Source organism: Pavona decussata, unplaced genomic scaffold (genome assembly GCF_977016875.1).
Source record: "Pavona decussata unplaced genomic scaffold, jaPavDecu1.1 SCAFFOLD_93, whole genome shotgun sequence".
Taxonomy (NCBI): domain Eukaryota; kingdom Metazoa; phylum Cnidaria; class Anthozoa; order Scleractinia; family Agariciidae; genus Pavona; species Pavona decussata.
In genome coordinates this window covers 1287395-1305187 of record NW_028145510.1, presented here as the reverse complement: position 1 = coordinate 1305187, position 17793 = coordinate 1287395, and the positions used below count along the sequence as shown (strand labels likewise).

The 17793-nt window shown below is 39.0% G+C and overlaps 2 protein-coding genes across 3 annotated transcripts in view; one reads left to right on the top strand and one right to left on the bottom strand.

The window, feature by feature from the left end:
* Window positions 1-17793, bottom strand: part of LOC146473502 (contactin-associated protein 1-like) — a 160847-nt gene that overhangs the window by 132184 nt on the left and 10870 nt on the right. The window lies entirely within an intron of this gene.
* On the top strand, window positions 15841-17163 carry LOC146473503 (neurexin-4-like). Its single transcript, XM_085118382.1, has 2 exons — window positions 15841-16147; window positions 16298-17163. The coding sequence occupies exons 1-2, from the start codon at window positions 15841-15843 to the stop codon at window positions 16945-16947; spliced, it is 957 nt and encodes a 318-aa protein (XP_084974508.1). The 3' UTR covers window positions 16948-17163.

Here is a 17793-nt window from a genome sequence, read left to right as displayed (position 1 = left end):
AAAACGAAAAGCTTTGAGAGCGCTGCAGTTAGACGTCTTAGACGATGTCTTTTTTGTTTCCGTGACCTAACTGTAGCTTCGAAATGCAAACGTTTTTCACCTGAACCAGTATTAAGGTACATTGTTGATCTGAATTTTAATGAAAATTTTAAACGACTATTATGTTTTGTGCTTTTGTCAGACTTGCTCGTGTAATAAGAGGGAATTCAAGAAAGTGCAACACACCTACACTGTACATTTTAACGACTTTTTTTATTTAAGATTTTTTGTTGACAGTAATGTTTAAAACTGATTTATTCGAGCCCCACCGATGCAAGTGAAGCCAATTTTTCACATAACCGAGACTTGAGTGATTCCTGACATCTGTACGCTTGCCTCCTAAGGAGGGAGGGGTGGCAAGAGTTTTTTTTTTTTTTTGGACAATTCTCGTCTCTTAAAGCTTGTGCAATGATATGACATTTTCTACTAGTTTGCAAGATATCTTTTTGCTTTAGTTACGCCGAGCACTTTTTTTCTGTTGAAAATTGAAGATTTGCAAGAATTTTGCGGTTTTTTGCCCACCCCTCTCAAAAAAACATTTTCTATCCCTAATTACAAGCTGCTCTAACGATCTCTTCAGCCACTTTTGTTTTTGAAAAAAGCTCAAAATTTACCATTTTGAGCTAAGTTGTTGGAATTTGTTCAGTCTCTCTGGCCTACAAGTAGTTGTGGTTGAGTTTCTGCGAAAGTGACATGAAACATTCGTGTTCACACCAGGACCATATTCACTAAACCCTCCTAAGTTAAAATATATCTCAGTATTGTTTCTTAACAATAGACTATTTTTAGTGCTACAATAGATTTTTGTCAAGAAGCAATAATACTTAGGATACATCTTAGCTTAGCCTTTCTCGGCACACCTTGCGGACTCTGCTCTTCAAACTAACGTGTCCTAATAGGTTTGTCTCCATCATGAGCTGGCCGCATTAGGGCGCAAAAGCAAGAGTACTTGTCGATAGTTAACTATCACACTAGCTTCCAGTCAACAATAGCTTGACATTTAGACTGATCACAATCCACTATTTTTCCATGGGATTTTCTGAGAGTCGTGCGCTTCGATCGAACTGTCACCATCTTGGTTGGTAACGGCGAACGCAACCTGGGAAAATTGTTTATAAACTACCGAGAGGGCTCCTACTCAGGGTACATGGTGTGGGGCAGGAGGGGAGGGAAAAATACGTTTCCCGCCTCTCTCTGTCCCACTCCCGCACCCTCGGTAGTTTAGACTACAGTCTCCCCAGCTTGCGCTCACCGTTACAAACGCCAAAAATACAGGGGACTGTAAACAGTCCACTTGACACAGCGCTGTGTTCTTGTTTCTGTGTTAGTGAATATCTTCTTTGATGCTGCTCTGAAAGTAGCTACACCAGATCTAGATATGGAGGTTAGCATTTGTTTCGCCGCAAATTTTGAAAGCTTTTCCACCGGCGACTGACTGAACACATCCACCAAGATCTTGTGTGAGTTGATTATTGAACATCTTTCATCAGCTGACCGTTGACAGTTTTGCTGAAGACGTAGTCAGTCCTTTGGATTGATAATCAGTAGCTCCAAAACATACGTTTTAGACCAATCTGTCGCAAAAAAGCAATCAGTGACCCAAACTAGATCAGTGGAAGCATCTTCAAGGCTGTCAACAAGTCTCGATATCTAAGAAGCGGTAGTACCACCACATCCACTCACAAAAGTCCAAAATCATGTGAAGCACGAAAGCGTTGCCTTTTGTCGTCTTAAACTAACCAGAGTGCTTAACTACAATGATTTTGGACCCAGCACAAAAATTATCGTCTACAAAATCCGTTCTTAAGACATGTATTTGTTGGTAGTACCGACCATGTTGTGCGGATGGAGTACACTCGCTTACCAAAGCTAATCCTGTACAAACGCTACAAGGATAATTTGAAGCAGAGCCTCCAAATGAGTGCTGCCTGTACTCAACAACAAAATACTAAAAGATTGACAATTTCCTCTACTGTTAGAGAGGAAGAAGTGTAACGAAGTGCTCTGGTTTGCTGGCACATATGGTCTCATGCCAGAGTGCTTTGTACTTGCGAACGAAAAAAAAACCAATGAGACCGACGCGGCTTTCACGCAGAAGTCCATTACCAGGAGCGTCCAAGTAACCATACTGCGTTCAGTGAAACAGCGTTCTCACAATAGTCATAAAGAGCCACAAAAATATTTTTTTATTAGTAGGCGGCGTCCTTAAAATAAGTCTAAATATGAAACTTCCGTTGTACGAATATATAGGCTCCTGTCTTAATAATATCTTCACTGTAAATTGCAAAGATCGGTTTTATCTCTAAAATTGGGGACGGATTTGGTGAGCAAAATACGGTGCTTTTTTCTAATTTGGCAATTTCAAAATAGGACAAAAATAGCATTATCACAAGGGCTACAAGGAACGAGATGCTTTTTCTCTTGTACACTTACATGCACCTTACCACGGATATACGATCATTTTAAAAGTAGCGGTTTAAGATTTATGATACCATCACCATAACAGTGTCCCTGTATGTCAATCGAACCTACGTTTATATATATGCTAGTATGATAGTGGTGCACATATGAGGCTGTGCGGAAATCTTTCCGTAATTTCTTCCAGTGAATTTGACCTGCTCCATCTTCCCATTAAAGAAGCACTTCTCTTTCGTTATCTTTCGTTGCCAAGAAGCCATACCGCGGCAAAAGAGCATGGTTGCCATGAATGATTTGTTTTTCAACCAAACAACTCCGCTAGACGTATAGCCGATAAACCAATTTTAGCTTTTAACACAAATAACTTATCTTGCTGTTTCCTGTTTACACATTTTCTTTCAATCTGTCGGACCTGATTTTCATGCATGTATTGTTAGCAATAGTCTATAGTTAAGAAAAAATACTGAGATATATCTTAACTTAGGAGGGTTTAATGAATATGGTCCTGGTGTGAACACGAATGTTTCATGTCACTTTCGCAGAAACCCAACCACAATTACTTGTAGGCCAGAGAGACTGAACAAATTCCAAAGAACCTTGCTTATTGGCTGCTTAAAAGTCAAACTCCGAAGACTCCTATTGTTGTTGGGCACAAAATGATATGAAGAAACCAAAAATATAGAAATGGCGTGCTCAGCCAATAGTAATAGTAGTAATAGGAGTAGTTTTGCCCTCAAAAAAAATCATAAAATAAAGAAACGATAGCCTCTGTCTCGACCAATCAGCATTGCATAATTTTCCGTCTATGTTGAAAGAAAAATTAATTCAATCTTAGGTCGTCAATCAAAGTAGACTTAGCTCTAATACACCGGACGAAAAAACAGATTTGGTCCAAATTTGCACTTAGTAAATTTAAGCAAATTTGGTAAAAAGATATAGCAAACTAGTGGCAAGGGTGGTAAATGACGTATTTGCATATCCATTTGCTACCCCGTGCAAAACCTATAGCAAATGCGGCATTTACCAGCATTGCTATTTGTTTGCTATATCTTTTTACCAAATTTGCTTAAATTTGCTAAGTGCAAATTTGGACCAAATCCATTTTTTCGTCTAGTGATAGTAAAGTAACAGACCTTTTAACTCTCCAAAGATAGAGAAGAGGCACGTTAATATCGTTAACTGAATAAACAAAATACACGAAACAGGGATCCGGAGTAAAAGAAATAAGTGAAACTTTCGAATATAGGTACCATTAAAGTAATAATAACAACACACTAATTAAAATCCCCATTTTTATTCATATATTACAATTTAAAGTGCCTATGAACCGAAAATTGTTTTTATTTAGTTTTAAAGGTTACCTTTAAAAATGCAGGTTTCCAAAGTTTGAGAACTCTGAGGATTTTACAGGCCTTCAAAGCCGTGCTATTTTACCCTAAAAAATGGTCAGGGGAATGGGCCGAGATTTTTCCAAATTCACCAAATCGTGACGTCACTTTGTTGCCACGGGTTTGTTTGCGTTGTCAAAGTGCCTTGTTGGGAAGTGAGCGAGCTTGGAAGGAAACATGTCTAGCGATTCAGAAATGAGCGAATTTTCACATATGTCCGGTACAATGAGGAAGAAGATGTCGAAGAGGGAAACGATGAAGATTACGATGTAATTTATAGCGAAATTACGCCATATCAAGACGAACCTCTGGCCCAAGTTGACGCTGGCGACGAGAACACGGGAGAGAAAATCGAAGTCAAGGAAAATTAGACGAAGATGGCCTTACACCAACAGTGCTGGAAGCGCGATACGAGAAAAGAGTGATCATGAATATTTGCTAATTCGAAAAATCACCAAAGATATAAACAAAACACGACCCGATGTTGCTCTCATGTATCTTATTGATGAAATGATAATGGCAATGGCTCTCACATCAGTATTAAAATTAGCCAGTACCAAATATATTCTAAGTTTTATTATATACAGTAAGCAATAGAGAGGCCGCCTTCAAAAAGATTATCAGCTCCGTCGTCTTGCGTGCGATCGCTCGCCGCTTGAGACACTTCACTTTTCTCCTCTGTTTCCCGCTCCGTTGTTTCTTTTAGGCTTTGCCTCCGCGACTTTGTGTCTTTACTTATCTCTCCCCACTAAACGACACAAAGGATCGAAGCGATTCCATCTCGGAAGCCGGTTTCAGAAGAACAACCTATTTCGAGACAGAGTTTGTTTACGAACTTTATCCTAATCATTTCGGAAATATCTCGAAAGGATAAGATTTTACCAGCCGATAAATGAATTTCCGATCTCAAAATAGACGGATAACTTAACTTTCTAAATTCTTCTCCTGTAGCCATATTCGTTGGATTGATTTTGAACAAAATAATTCGAACTAAAAGAGCTTTTCCGTCACATCCTTTCGAATTAATGTTGCGGGAACTTGAACGTGCTAAAATAAGATTTTTGGTAATCAACCAATCCGATACGCGCGTTTTGGATTTTTGATTGACAGTCTGAACCGTTCAGCCTGGTCTTATAGGATCGCTCCGTGATTAAGTGTGTTTACAACTGGATGAGAACCGTGCGGTGCGAACAAAACTGCCCCGAACCAAAATGTTCAAAAATTAGTTTCTCTACGAATATTTATCCTATCGAAGCGATTGAAGTATATTTGTAAAGCTTGTAACACGTAAAATAAAGAAAAAAACATTGATTGTTGCTCAAAAACGCATTAGACTAATAAACAGCTAGCAAGTTGCCTAAATTGGTAGGAATTGCGTTCAAGTTAACAGAGAAAGAACAATTCACCGTCGTTTGCTCATGTTCTCCACAATTCCCTTAAATTCGCATTGTTGTTTTGCGGAGGACGGCAAAGAAATGTATCAAAATTTAATTGCGGAGCGATTGTTTTTGTTCAAATGTTGTTGCTATCGTCGTCGTTGCTCAACAGGGTTCCCAGACTTATTTGGCGCTCGGATAAAAATGTTTGAAAAATCATAACTCAGTCAATATCGCTCCTACTAAAATAATTCTGGACCTTACAAAAATTTTAACACTTTAACACAGAGCGCAGTCCAAGCGCATAAGAGCAGAGCAGCGCAAATGCATTGCATGTACACGGCTCCAAAACAAAATGTTCAAAATATAATTTCTCTGCGAATATTGGTGGTATCGAAACGGGTAAAATGTGTAAAGATTGAAACACATAACATAAAGATAAGATATCGATTGTTGCCTGGAAAAATAGCATTTTCGTTTACAAATGATTTGTAAACTCCCGTCGAATTACCCGTCATGGGAAAAATGTTCACAAATGGAGAATACGGGAAAATAGTCTTTGGCTTTTTGTACAATTATTTCAGAGCTGTTAATCTTGTGTGTGTTTACAAACACATGAGAGCCGTGCGGAGAGAATGAAAAAAAAAAAAAAAAAAAAAAAACGGCCATGGAACAAAATGTTCAAAAATTAATCTCTATACGAATATCAATGGTATCGAGAATTTAGTCAACGATTAAAGTATCTGTGTAAAGCTTGAAACACGTAGCATAATAAATTATCGATTTTTGCCTGGAAGAAAATATTTTCATTTACAAATGATCTGTTTAAACAAATCAAGGCAGTCGGAATAGTTGTCTGTGACGCTGGAGCTGTAGTTTTTGTAAAAGAGAGCGAATCCTCGCTGAGATCTTTCTCTTCGACACGACTATACTTCTGGTTTTTATGACTTGAAATAGCGACATGTAACACATAAGGCCGAAATGGAGTCCATTCATTTTTCCAAGCCGTTTAATGTTTCTGGTGAATTAACGTCTTTGGTGAGCGCCAAAAGCAAAGCCTAGTTCAATCACTGTTTCCAGTAATATTTGCTTTATCCAAACTTATATTGGCTAATAACCCGGTGTAAACACAAATATAAATTTTTCACTGAGTCCTGCCGCGCTGTCGGAGGAAGGAGAGGTAACAGAATTACCAAATATATGCTTTTTTTGTCATCTCACTTCGAGAAGCTACCTTCCTCGATATTAAGATAGGTGTGCCTGGTTATGACAGGTAGAACGTCAAATGGAAAACAAAAGCATCATCTTTTAGTTGAAAAGCAACCATAAATTATTGAAATAGCAATGAGTTTAGTGTATGGCAGGAACACGTGTTTGCAGGGAAGTGTGTTTAATTTCTCTCTACGTCGTTAAGGGGGATAAAATACAAACTGAGTTCTTTTCAGATCGCCCAATGAGACTTTCGTTTACAGCGTTTTGCAGCCGAGCTTTGGAGTGATAAATTTAGAGGAAGTAGTTTGAACAACATTTACACGAAAAGTACATCGACTGGCGCCTCTCGTTAGTACACTTCCTTGCTAGGGCTTTTTATTGTTTGATTTGACCCAACATTTCGGGGGGAAGAAAGCAATTAATCGGGATTTGTTGAACTTTCTTCCAGCATCATAAAACCATAAACGTTTTTTTTTAATTTCGCCTGGGTATCATTTACTTTAGTTTGGTGAACTTCAAACTTACGCCAAAATTTTCGACCAATTTTGGGCCGTCGATAAAACTCGGAACATGGAACATTCCGGAACATCCCGGAACATTTCGGAACATCCGGGAACACAAAAAAAAAATAATAAAAAATTAAGATACAAAAAAGAAATGAAATAAAAATAAAGGAAAAAATGAAAAACAAAAGTGGTGTATATTTAAATGAAATGAAATTACATTGTATCCGAAATAATTTCATATAAGAGGTACGAAGTAGGTGGGACGGTAGGACAAATTGAGTTTTGTAACTGACCACACTGAACTGAAGGCGCAAGTACTTTCCTGCCATTTAAATCACGTGTTTTTCGTCCGCTGCGACAGAAATGGATCAGTTGCAGCCCGGCTGGAATACGCCAATAAGCACGGAAAACCCTCAGGCGTTTCTCCATCGCATTTTCTTCTTTCATTTTGCGCGAAATCCCTGTTTTAAAACCAATTTTTCGGTAAAATGGAATAAGGTTTCGTAGCTCCAAACCAGCCAAAGTGGCGTATTTTCTTTAGCCGTAAATGACAGTTCACTTATGGTTAAGACACAGACACAGTCAGGCGTCTTTTACTGACAAATACTAGCGAAGCACTGCGCGCCCCACAGCTAAGAGATTTTGGTAAACCCATCAGTGCAAGAGACTTTGGTTTGGTTATGACTTCACTTCGTCGGACCGACCGTCCGACTGTCCGTACGTAGGCTCATCCATATAAGCCAATGTGAAATGAGACACTCAAACCCTGTGCTGCAGCCCGCGTTTTTTTTTCGGGTGGAAATTGCGTGGTCAATTGTGCTGCCGTCCGCGTTTGTTTGGCGAAACGTTGCATCGCCAACTACATTTGAGAAAAAAACAAAAAATAACTTTGAAGACGACAAGATACAAAGTCAATTTATGTAACCAACAGCAGGAGAAAGAGCAAGGCAACTAGCGGCGGGAGAAACAAATCGACTGGCACATCATCAGAATCTTGAAGTGAAATCATTTTTCTCCGATCCGGCGCGTCGAAACGTTGGGTTTTTCCTCTTAAAGTGAAACATTTCGCTCATTTAACGTTGTCAAACGAACAGAAAAATCAGCAATGGAATAAAAGGACTGGTTATTCTCAGAAGAGGCGAGTATATTCATGCAATTTTGTTGACATAACTTTGCTAGTTTGCTGTTTTGCAAGATATTGTTTCCTGCCAGTTTTGACGCGCCGTTTAACTTAAGCTTAAGCTAAATACTGCTGACTTCAAAGCAGTCTTTTGAGCTCATTTTGTCGGTCCATGTTAATTATTTCCCTTGGAGTTTTATTTTCTGATCTGGTCCAATTTTGCCGTCAAACAGGGGGAAAAAGAGCAAGGCGACTCGCGGCGGGAGAGACAAATCGACCCATTTAGCAGCTTTTAGAGGCGGCACTTCATAAACAGCGGCCGAATCTTGAAGAGAAATTATTTTACTCTAATCCGGCGCGATGAAACACTGAATTTTTCCTATTGAAGTGAAACTTAACGTTGTAAAACGAACCAAAAAATCCACAATCGAATAAAAGGACTGGTTATTCTCCAAAGAGGCGAGTATATTCATGTGATTTTGTTGACAAAACTTTGCTGTTTTGCAAGATATTGTTTTTCTTGTAGTGTTGACACTGCAACTTGTTTAACTTCAGAGCAGTCTTTTAAGCTCTTTTTTGGGTACATGTTCGTTATTTCCCTTGGAGTTTTATTTCTAATCTCGTCCGATTTTGCTTCGTTCAAAAGAAATTTAGCTAAAACAGTCAGTCAAACAAATGTCTGGCAGCATTGTTAGTATCCTTTGCATAAACTACGGACAAGTTTTTCTTGCATATATTTCTAATTTTAGCATTTATTTCTGACAATCTTGTCTGAGAACAAATAAAAATACTTAAAACAGTAGGATATAACGGCAAAGATTAAGCTGTGTGAGTAATTTTCACTGAAAGTCTTACTCAAGGATATATTTGAAGTATTTTTTTGGTCAGTGTAGCCATTTTCTCTGAGGGTCACGTACGGCCTTCTTGATAAGCGAAATTTACTAGACAGTGACAGTGTTACGTAGCGCGCTTTGACTGTTCACAAACCGGTTCGTAAAAAGAATAACTAAAAACAGAAAAAATAAATATCATTTGGAGTCTATTTAAATTGCGCTTTTATAACGCAGAGGGGAAAATGTTCTTAAAACTATGAAGGGACTTTGTAGACAGTCAGTAACACACTCACCGTAGGCGCAAGCAAACCAACAAATTATTTAATTTTTTCGTGGCGTACAAAACAAACAAAACCGCCGACGAGAACAGTTCCCATTATACACATGTAATTAAGACAGAATACAAGTTAAATTCAGGAGCAAACTAACAACGATAAAACCAAATGTTAGGCATCAATTAATTTTCACCTGCGCTGCGAAGCTTCCTACCAGACGAACATAGATCGATAAAAATAGCAAACGGTGGATCCAAAGAGAGAACTTGGGGAGTAATTTCTTCCGTCCTAGCTCCAGCACTTGATTTCCATGTATCTTTGGTACAAACAACCCGACTTAACGAGTCGAACTCCAAAGAACCTAGAAGAACTCGTTGTTTTGGACACGAAACGCAGAAACCAACAAAATGTAAGACTGTCGTGCTCAACCAATCAGGAGCAAGTATTTTTGCCGCTTGACCAATCAGGAGTAAGTAATTTTGCCCTCAGTGACAGGAAAATTACGAAAAACTGCCCTCTGTTACAACAAATCAGCATTCAGTAATTCTGCCCTCTGTATTACATTGTTATTGTTGATGTCGGAGCAGTTAAGCCAGCGACACACTCGGCGATGTTATACGCCGATCGCCGAGATCGGCGTATAAAATCGCCGATATCTGGCATGTCAGATATCGGCGATTAAATTCGCCAGCATTCGCTTAGTGTGCCCGTTCCCGGGATTTTCTACGCTCATCACTGCAAATCGCCAGTGCAGTCAGGTTGGGCAATTTTTTCACATGACTTTTCGAAACTGCCAAATCGCCCCGATCGGCGAAACAAAATCGCCAAGTGTGTCTGCAGTAATCGGCGGCGATCACATTCGCCCCGATCGGCGTATAAAATCGCCAGGTGTGTCGCTGGCTTTAGCTGCATATGCATTAAAAATATATATAACTTCCGAATGGAAGAGGAACTCATAATGTTATTACGTTCATACAATAAGCAGACTTTTATAAATGTTATTAAAAATAGGAATTTTGGAACTCCGCTCTTAAGCTTGGCTAAATATATATTTTAATGGGTACACCTTGAAACTCTTGCCTAATTTCAGACCAAAATATGTGATTTTTCTATTTCAGACACGACCTTCTTGTCGATTGCATATAATCCAAATTTTCCAAATGATCATGTTAACCCGCTAGAAACATACAAGAAGCTAAATTGGTTCATGGACCAATATCATGTCAGACATATGAGTAGGACTTCGTTAGTGATAAAAATCTATGCACTACAACAACTGATTTCAAAACGTACCTTTGCTAGAATGGACACCGTTTGTGTAGTTTCAAACCACCCAAAATACAGTATGTGTTTAACCCGTAGCTCATAGCTCACTTATGGTTGAGACACCGGAACACCAATGCTTCTTTTACTGGCAAATTAAGGCTGCACCTGCATTTCACATGTCATTCCTTTTATTTACTCCAATTGGTTTCTTCATTAATCTGCTCTAATTGCTTTCAGATAACGCCTCACAAATAAAATTTTTTTAAGAGTTAATTTTGTTTTAAAACATCTCTTCTAGTGAAGACCTTACCTGATAATATATACCGCGAAATTTCGCTCTGCATGCAAAGGTCGTCTTTAACACAACATTTAATTTATCTATCTGGTACCCGTGGCGCAAAAACTTTAACAGCTAATTACTTTGGGCCGCGAAAGAAGAATACGCGAATGAGCACGGAAAACCCTCAGGTGTTTCTCCATCGTATTTCTTTCCTTTATTTTGCGCGAAATCCCTGTTTTCAAACCAATTTTTCGGTAAAATGGAGAGGGGTTTTGTAGCTGCAAACCAGCCAAAGTAGCGTATTTTCTTTAGCCGTAAATGACAGTTCGCTTATGGTTAAGACACAGACACAGTCAGGCGTCTTTTACTGACAAATACTAGCGGAGCACTGGGCGCCCACAGCTAAGAGATTTTGGTAAACCCATCAGTGCAAGAGACTTTGCTTTGGTTATGACTTCACTTCATCGGACCGACCGTCCGACTGTCCGTACGTAGGCTCATTCATGTAAGCCAATGTGAAACAAAACGCTCAAACCCTGTGCTGCAGCCCGCGTTTTTTTTCGGCGAGAAATTGCGTGTTCAATTGTGCTGCCGTCCGCGTTTGTTTGGCGAAACGTTGCATCGCCAACTACATTTGAGAAAAAAACAAAAAATAACTTTGAAGACGACAAGATACAAAGTCAATTTATGTAACCAACAGCAGGAGAAAGAGCAAGGCAACTAGCGGCGGGAGAAACAAATCGACTGGCACATCATCAGAATCTTGAAGTGAAATCATTTTTCTCCGATCCGGCGCGTCGAAACGTTGGGTTTTTCCTCTTGAAGTGAAACATTTCGCTCACTTAACGTTGTAAAACGAACGAAAAAATCCGCAATCGAATAAAAGGACTGGTTATTCTCTAAAGAGGCGAGTTTATTCATGTGATTTTGTTGACAAAACTTTGCTGTTTTGCAAGATATTGTTTTTCTTGTAGCGTTGACACTGCAACTTGTTTAACTTCAGAGCAGTCTTTTAAGCTCTTTTTTGGGTACATGTTCGTTATTTCCCTTGGAGTTTTATTTCTAATCTCGTCCGATTTTGCTTCGTTCAAAAGGAAATTAGCTAAAACAGTCAGTCAAGCAAACGTCTGGCAGCATTGTTAGTATCGTTTGTATAAACTACTGACAAGTTTTTCTTGCATATATTTCTAATTTTAGCATTTTTTTCTGACAATCTTGTCTGAGAACAAACAAAAATACTTAAAACAGTAGGATATAACGGGAAAGATTAAGCTATGTGAGTAATTTTCACTGAAAGTCTTACTCAAGGATATACTTGAAGTATTTTTTTGGTTAGTGTAGCCATTTTCTCTGAGGTTGACATACGGCCTTCTTGATAAGCGAAATTTACTAGACAGTGACAGTGTTACGTAGCGCGCTTTGACTGTTCGTAAAAAGAATAACTAAAAACAGAAAAAATAAATATCATTTGGAGTCTATTTAAATTGCGCTTTTATAACACAGAGCGAAAAATGTTCTTAAAACTATGAAGGGACTTCGTAAACAGTCAGTAAAACACTCACCGTAGGCGCAAGCAAACCAACAAATTATTTAATTTTTTCGTGGCGTACAAAACAAACTAAACCGACGACGAGAACAGTTCTCATTATACACATGTAATTAAGACAGAATACAAGTTAAATTCAGGAGCAAACTAACAACGATAAAACCAAATGTTAGGCATCAATTAATTTTCACCTGCGCTGTGAAGCTTCCTACCAGACGAACATAGATCGATAAAAATAGCAAACGGTGGATCCAAAGAAAGAACTTGAGGAGTAATTTCTTCCGTCCTAGCTTCAGCACTTGATTCCCATGTATCTTTGGTACAAACAACTCGACTTAACGAGTCGAACTCCAAAGAAGCTAGAAGAACTCGTTGTTTTTGGACACAAAACGCAGAAAGCAACAAAATGTAAAACTGTCGTGCTCAACCAATCAGGAGCGAGTATTTTCGCCGCTCGACCAATCAGGAGTAAGTAATTTTGCCCTCGGTGACAGGAAAATTACGAAAAACTGCCCTCTGTTACAACAAATCAGCATTCAGTATTTCTGCCCTCTTTATTATATTGTTATTGTCGATGTCGGAGCAGTTAAGCCAGCGACACACTCGGCGATGTTATACGCCGATCGCCGAGATCGGCGTATAAAATCGCCGATATCTGGCATGTCAGATATCGGTGATTAAATTCGCCAGCATTCGCTAAATGTGCCTGTTTCCGAGATTTTCTACGCTCATCACTGCAAATCGCCAGTGAAGTCAGGTTGGGCAATTTTTTCACATGACTTTTCGAAACTGCCAAATCGCCCCGATCGGCGAAACAAAATCGCCAAGTGTGTCTGTAGTGATCGGCGGCGATCACATTCGCCCCGATCGGCGTATAAAATCGCCAGGTGTGTCGCTGGCTTTAGCTGCATATGCATTAAAAATATATATAACTTCCGAATGGATGAGGAACTCATAATGTTATTACGTTCATACAATAAGCAGACTTTTATAAATGTTATTAAAAATAGGAATTTGGGAACTCCGCTTTCAAGCTTGGCTAAATACATATTTTAATGGGTACACCTACATCTTGCCACCGGGGAAAGCGCGCTTCTTGAAACTCTTGCCTAATTTCACACTAAAATATGTGATTTTTCTATTTCAGACGCGACCTTCTTGTTGATTGCATATCATCGAAAATTTCCAAATGATCATGTTAACCCGCTAGAAACATACAAGAAGCTAAATTGGTTCATGGACCGATATCATGTCAAACATATGGGTAGGACTTCGTTAGTGGTAAAAATCTATGCACTACAACAACTGATTTCAAAACGTACCTTTGCTAGAATGGACACCGTTTGTGTAGTTTCAAACCACCCAAAATACAGTATGTGTTTAACCCGTAGCTAACTGCTCACTTATGGTTGAGACACCGGAACACCAATGCTTCTTTTACTGGCAAATTAAGGCTGCACCTGCACTTCACATGTCATTCCTTTTATTTACTCCAATTGGTTTCTTCATTAATCTGCTCTAATTGCTTTCAGATAACGCCTCACAAATAAAATTTTTAAAGCGGTAATTTTTTTTTTGTCATTTTGGATCTGCCATCTTGAGTTTCTGAATTTCCCCCAAACTTCAGGAAATCTCCAACATTGAACGTAACGTAATAAAAACGAATTAAAGAGCACTAACATATCTAAAAATATAGAAATTTTAGTGAGAAAACGAATTTTTCTGCACTTAAAAGAGGGATCTTCCATTTCATGAAAAACTACCTGTCAAAAATTGGTTGTCATGGCAACATCAAAGTCAATGAACACTAACCGACCGTATCAATTTTTTTGCGGGCTATTTTCTGAAAAAGTCCTGCAGCATCTTGGCGTTTGCTGAAATATTGATTAACAATTATTCAGCAAGGGAGGTGAATAGTGAATATCCATCACTTTCACCGACACTGAGTATATACCACACAAGCTGAATAATTAGTGGAACAAAAATTTATTTTATTTCTGACAATATACTGACAAATGATTTAAATGTCGTGCGCCACGCGGTAAGCGAATTCTTGTTGTAGAAAATGCCGTCTCCCTTTCTTGCATCCTAATAAAACTTTTGGAGACACTCGTTTAGTTCCTACAGTGTCATTTCTGTGAAATATTAGAAATATTAGATTTTTCATTGTTTTCATTGTCAAACCAAACTTTGTTGTCATTTATGTATTTCTTTTTAACAGCCTCCTCGTTTATCGAAATAATTTCCTCCTAAGTAACCGTGGCGAAACGGCAAGCCATCTTGGTTCTCTCCGGCTGCTCAGAGGTGAATAGTAATTGGCTAATCACCTCCATGCTAGCCAATCAGCGCGCAGGAAAAGTACTATTCCCTTGGGAGGTATATACTAAAAAAGGTTATTCTGCTGGAAGGATCATACCCCCTCGGGTCTTGATAGGGTTAATTACTTTGGCTAGCAATTCAAGGGAAGTCTTGCGCGATTTGTGACAAGAAGTACGAAAAAATAAACGACAAACAACAGTCGTTATATTCTTCGTGAACAAACTTAATTAAAAATTGACTGATTGCCGGAGTGCCCTAACTTCGGTTCGACGCAATTACCAAGAGATGCCGCTTAGCTGCTGTCAAATCTGATTGCTTTTGATAATTACCTTGGCTGAATACACAAACCAAACGACCAAAAAGGATGATTTAAAAACTGATTACAGTTTTATTAGATTGTGTTGAAGGTAAATGACATGAAGCTCAATTTGTTTCAGACAAAGCTCTTTGCGTTAGTAGCTAACGGATGAATTCATTTTCGTGGAGCAGAAATCGGGCAAAGTTGGTCGAAAATTTTTCGCATAAGTTCGAAGTTCACCAAACTAAAGTAAATAATACCCAGATGAAATAAACAAAAAAACGTTTATGGTTTTATGATGCTGGAAGAAAGTTCAACAAATCCCGATTAATTGCTTTATTTTTCCCCGAAATGTTGGGTCAAATCAAACAATAAAAGCCTAACAAGGAAGTGTACTAACGAGAGGCTCCAGTCGATGTACTTTTCATATAAATTTTTGTTCAAACTTCCTCTTCTAAATTTATCACTCCAAAGTATGTGCCGCAAAACGTTGTAAAACGAAAGTCTTATTGGGCGATATGAAAAGAACCCAGTTTGTATTTTATCTCCCTTAACGACGTAGAAAGAAATTAAACACACTTCCCTGCAATCACGTTTACCTGCCATACACTAAACTCATTGCTATTTCAATTATTTATAACTGCTTTTCAACTAAATAATGGTGCTTTTGTTCCCCATTTGACGTTCTATCTGCCATAACCAGGCACGGCTACCTTAACATCGAGAAAGGTAGCTTCTCGAAGTGAGATGACAAAAAAAAAACATATATATGGTAATTCTGTTCCCTCTCCTTCCTCCGACAGCTCGGCGGGACTCAGTGGAAAATGCATATCTGTGTTTACCCGGGGTTTTCGCAAATATTAGATTGGATAAAGCAAATATTACCGGAAACAGTGATTGAACTAAGCTTTGCTTTTGGCGCTCACCAGAGACGTTCACCAGAAACATGAACCGGCATGGAAAAATGTATCGACTCCATGTCGTCCTTATGTGTTACCTGTCGCTATATAAAGTCATAAAAATCAGAAGTGAATCGTGTCGCGGAGAAAGATCTCAGCAAGGATTCGCTCTCTTTTACAAAAACTACAGCTCCAGCGTCACAACTCATTATTCCGACTGCCTTGATTCGTGTGTCGATGACCCAAGTTGCATGAGCTTGAATTTCTGGCTGGACTCGAATCAGTGTGATTTGAACTCTCACTCGAGAGAAACCTGTCCGGCCTGTTACATGGAAGCCTCTGCCCGCTACATGGGAATGGCCAGATATCCAGGTAAATGGCAGGGAAAAGCAAATTTTTTTGATTTTAAAATAATAAATTTAACAACAGTTACAGTTATAGTGTTGAAAAAACCCTTTGAGTTTATAATGCATATGTCAACGATTTTCATGGAAAAAAATCGTAAATTCATTACTCTGACAGACACCAACACGATGTTTGCGCCAAAGTCCTGCAGCGAATTAATGAATCTCGATTCTACTGTAAAACAACGCAATTACGCGATTGACCCAGATGGCGAGGGAGGACTGGAGCCATTTACAGTCTATTGCGACCTAACTTACAAAAATGGAGTTGGCGTGACAGTCATCAGTCACGACAGTGAAAACAGAACTTTGGTGGATGGATATGAAGACCCAGGGAGTTACTCACGTGACATTCATTACACGGGAGCAAGTCTTTCCCAGCTGGCGAGTCTCACAACAGTCTCTTCACATTGCGAACAGTTTATCAAGTATGAGTGCATTTATTCAGTTTTGTTTACAAATGAAAAAAATGCTGCAAGCGGATGGTGGGTGTCACGTGATTCTACTAAGATGACGTATTGGGGCGGAGCATCACCTGGCAGTGGCAAGTGCGCATGCGGGATGAACAACACATGCGCACGTCCAAGTGCAGGTTCTATTAACGTTTGTAACTGTGATGCAAATGACAGTGTTTGGCGGGAAGACAGCGGTCTCCTTACTGACAAGACGCATCTTCCAGTTAAACAGCTCAGGTTTGGGGATACTGGCAGTAGCTTTGAGAAAGGTTACCACACACTTGGGAAATTAAGGTGCTATGGCACAGCATAAACGGCAACATTGATTGACTGCTATGCCCAGCACTTTAAAGAAGTGCACAATATTCCATTTTGTTTGTTGTTGATAAATTTAAGATAAGAACTCCGTAGGAATTGTTTTTGAAGTTTGATCATAGTGGTTTCGCTATAGAGCTTTTCAGGTAGACAACAATGAAAATGATACAAAATGTAACACAAGACAGAGAAAAATCATATTAAACCGTACGCTCAAATTCAGTTGTCAATCGCTGGGCCCTGCCTCAGCTAAAAACTATTAACCGTGTTTAGAAGGACCACCACGATAAAATAAAAGTACTGACGGGATCCTGTAGTTAACTGGATCTAATCAGCAAGAACTGAATTGTAGAAGAAATAATCCAAAAAAAGAGCAAGGTTGATTTCACGGTCAGAGAAATGTATTTTTTCAATGGCTTTCGAAATATTTTAAATTATATTTCCCTGTCAGTGAAATCAGCCTTGCTCTTTTTTGGATTATTTTTCCTGCCTCACTGGCGTATGAATAACGAGGCTGGAGAACGGAATGGCTAGTCGTAGCCGGAGGCATACAGTGGAGGAATTATGAGAAGGGCGTTAGAGGGTAAAGGCTTCAAAATGTCCTAGTTAAAAAAATGCAAGGCCCATACGGTCGATTTTTGTTGACAATTTTTAATTCATTTAGCCCTTCCCCCTCCCCTCGAGAGGGAGGGGTTAACCCCGTGAACGGTCATTCCCAGCCCCTATTTTAAAATTAGTACGCAAGGTAAATTTGTGTGTTTGGGACTAGCCATAAGCAATTTCGAGGATGTATAGCTTTAGGCGTTAATCTTGTAGGCTTGGTATTTAGTTGACTGCGCCGACT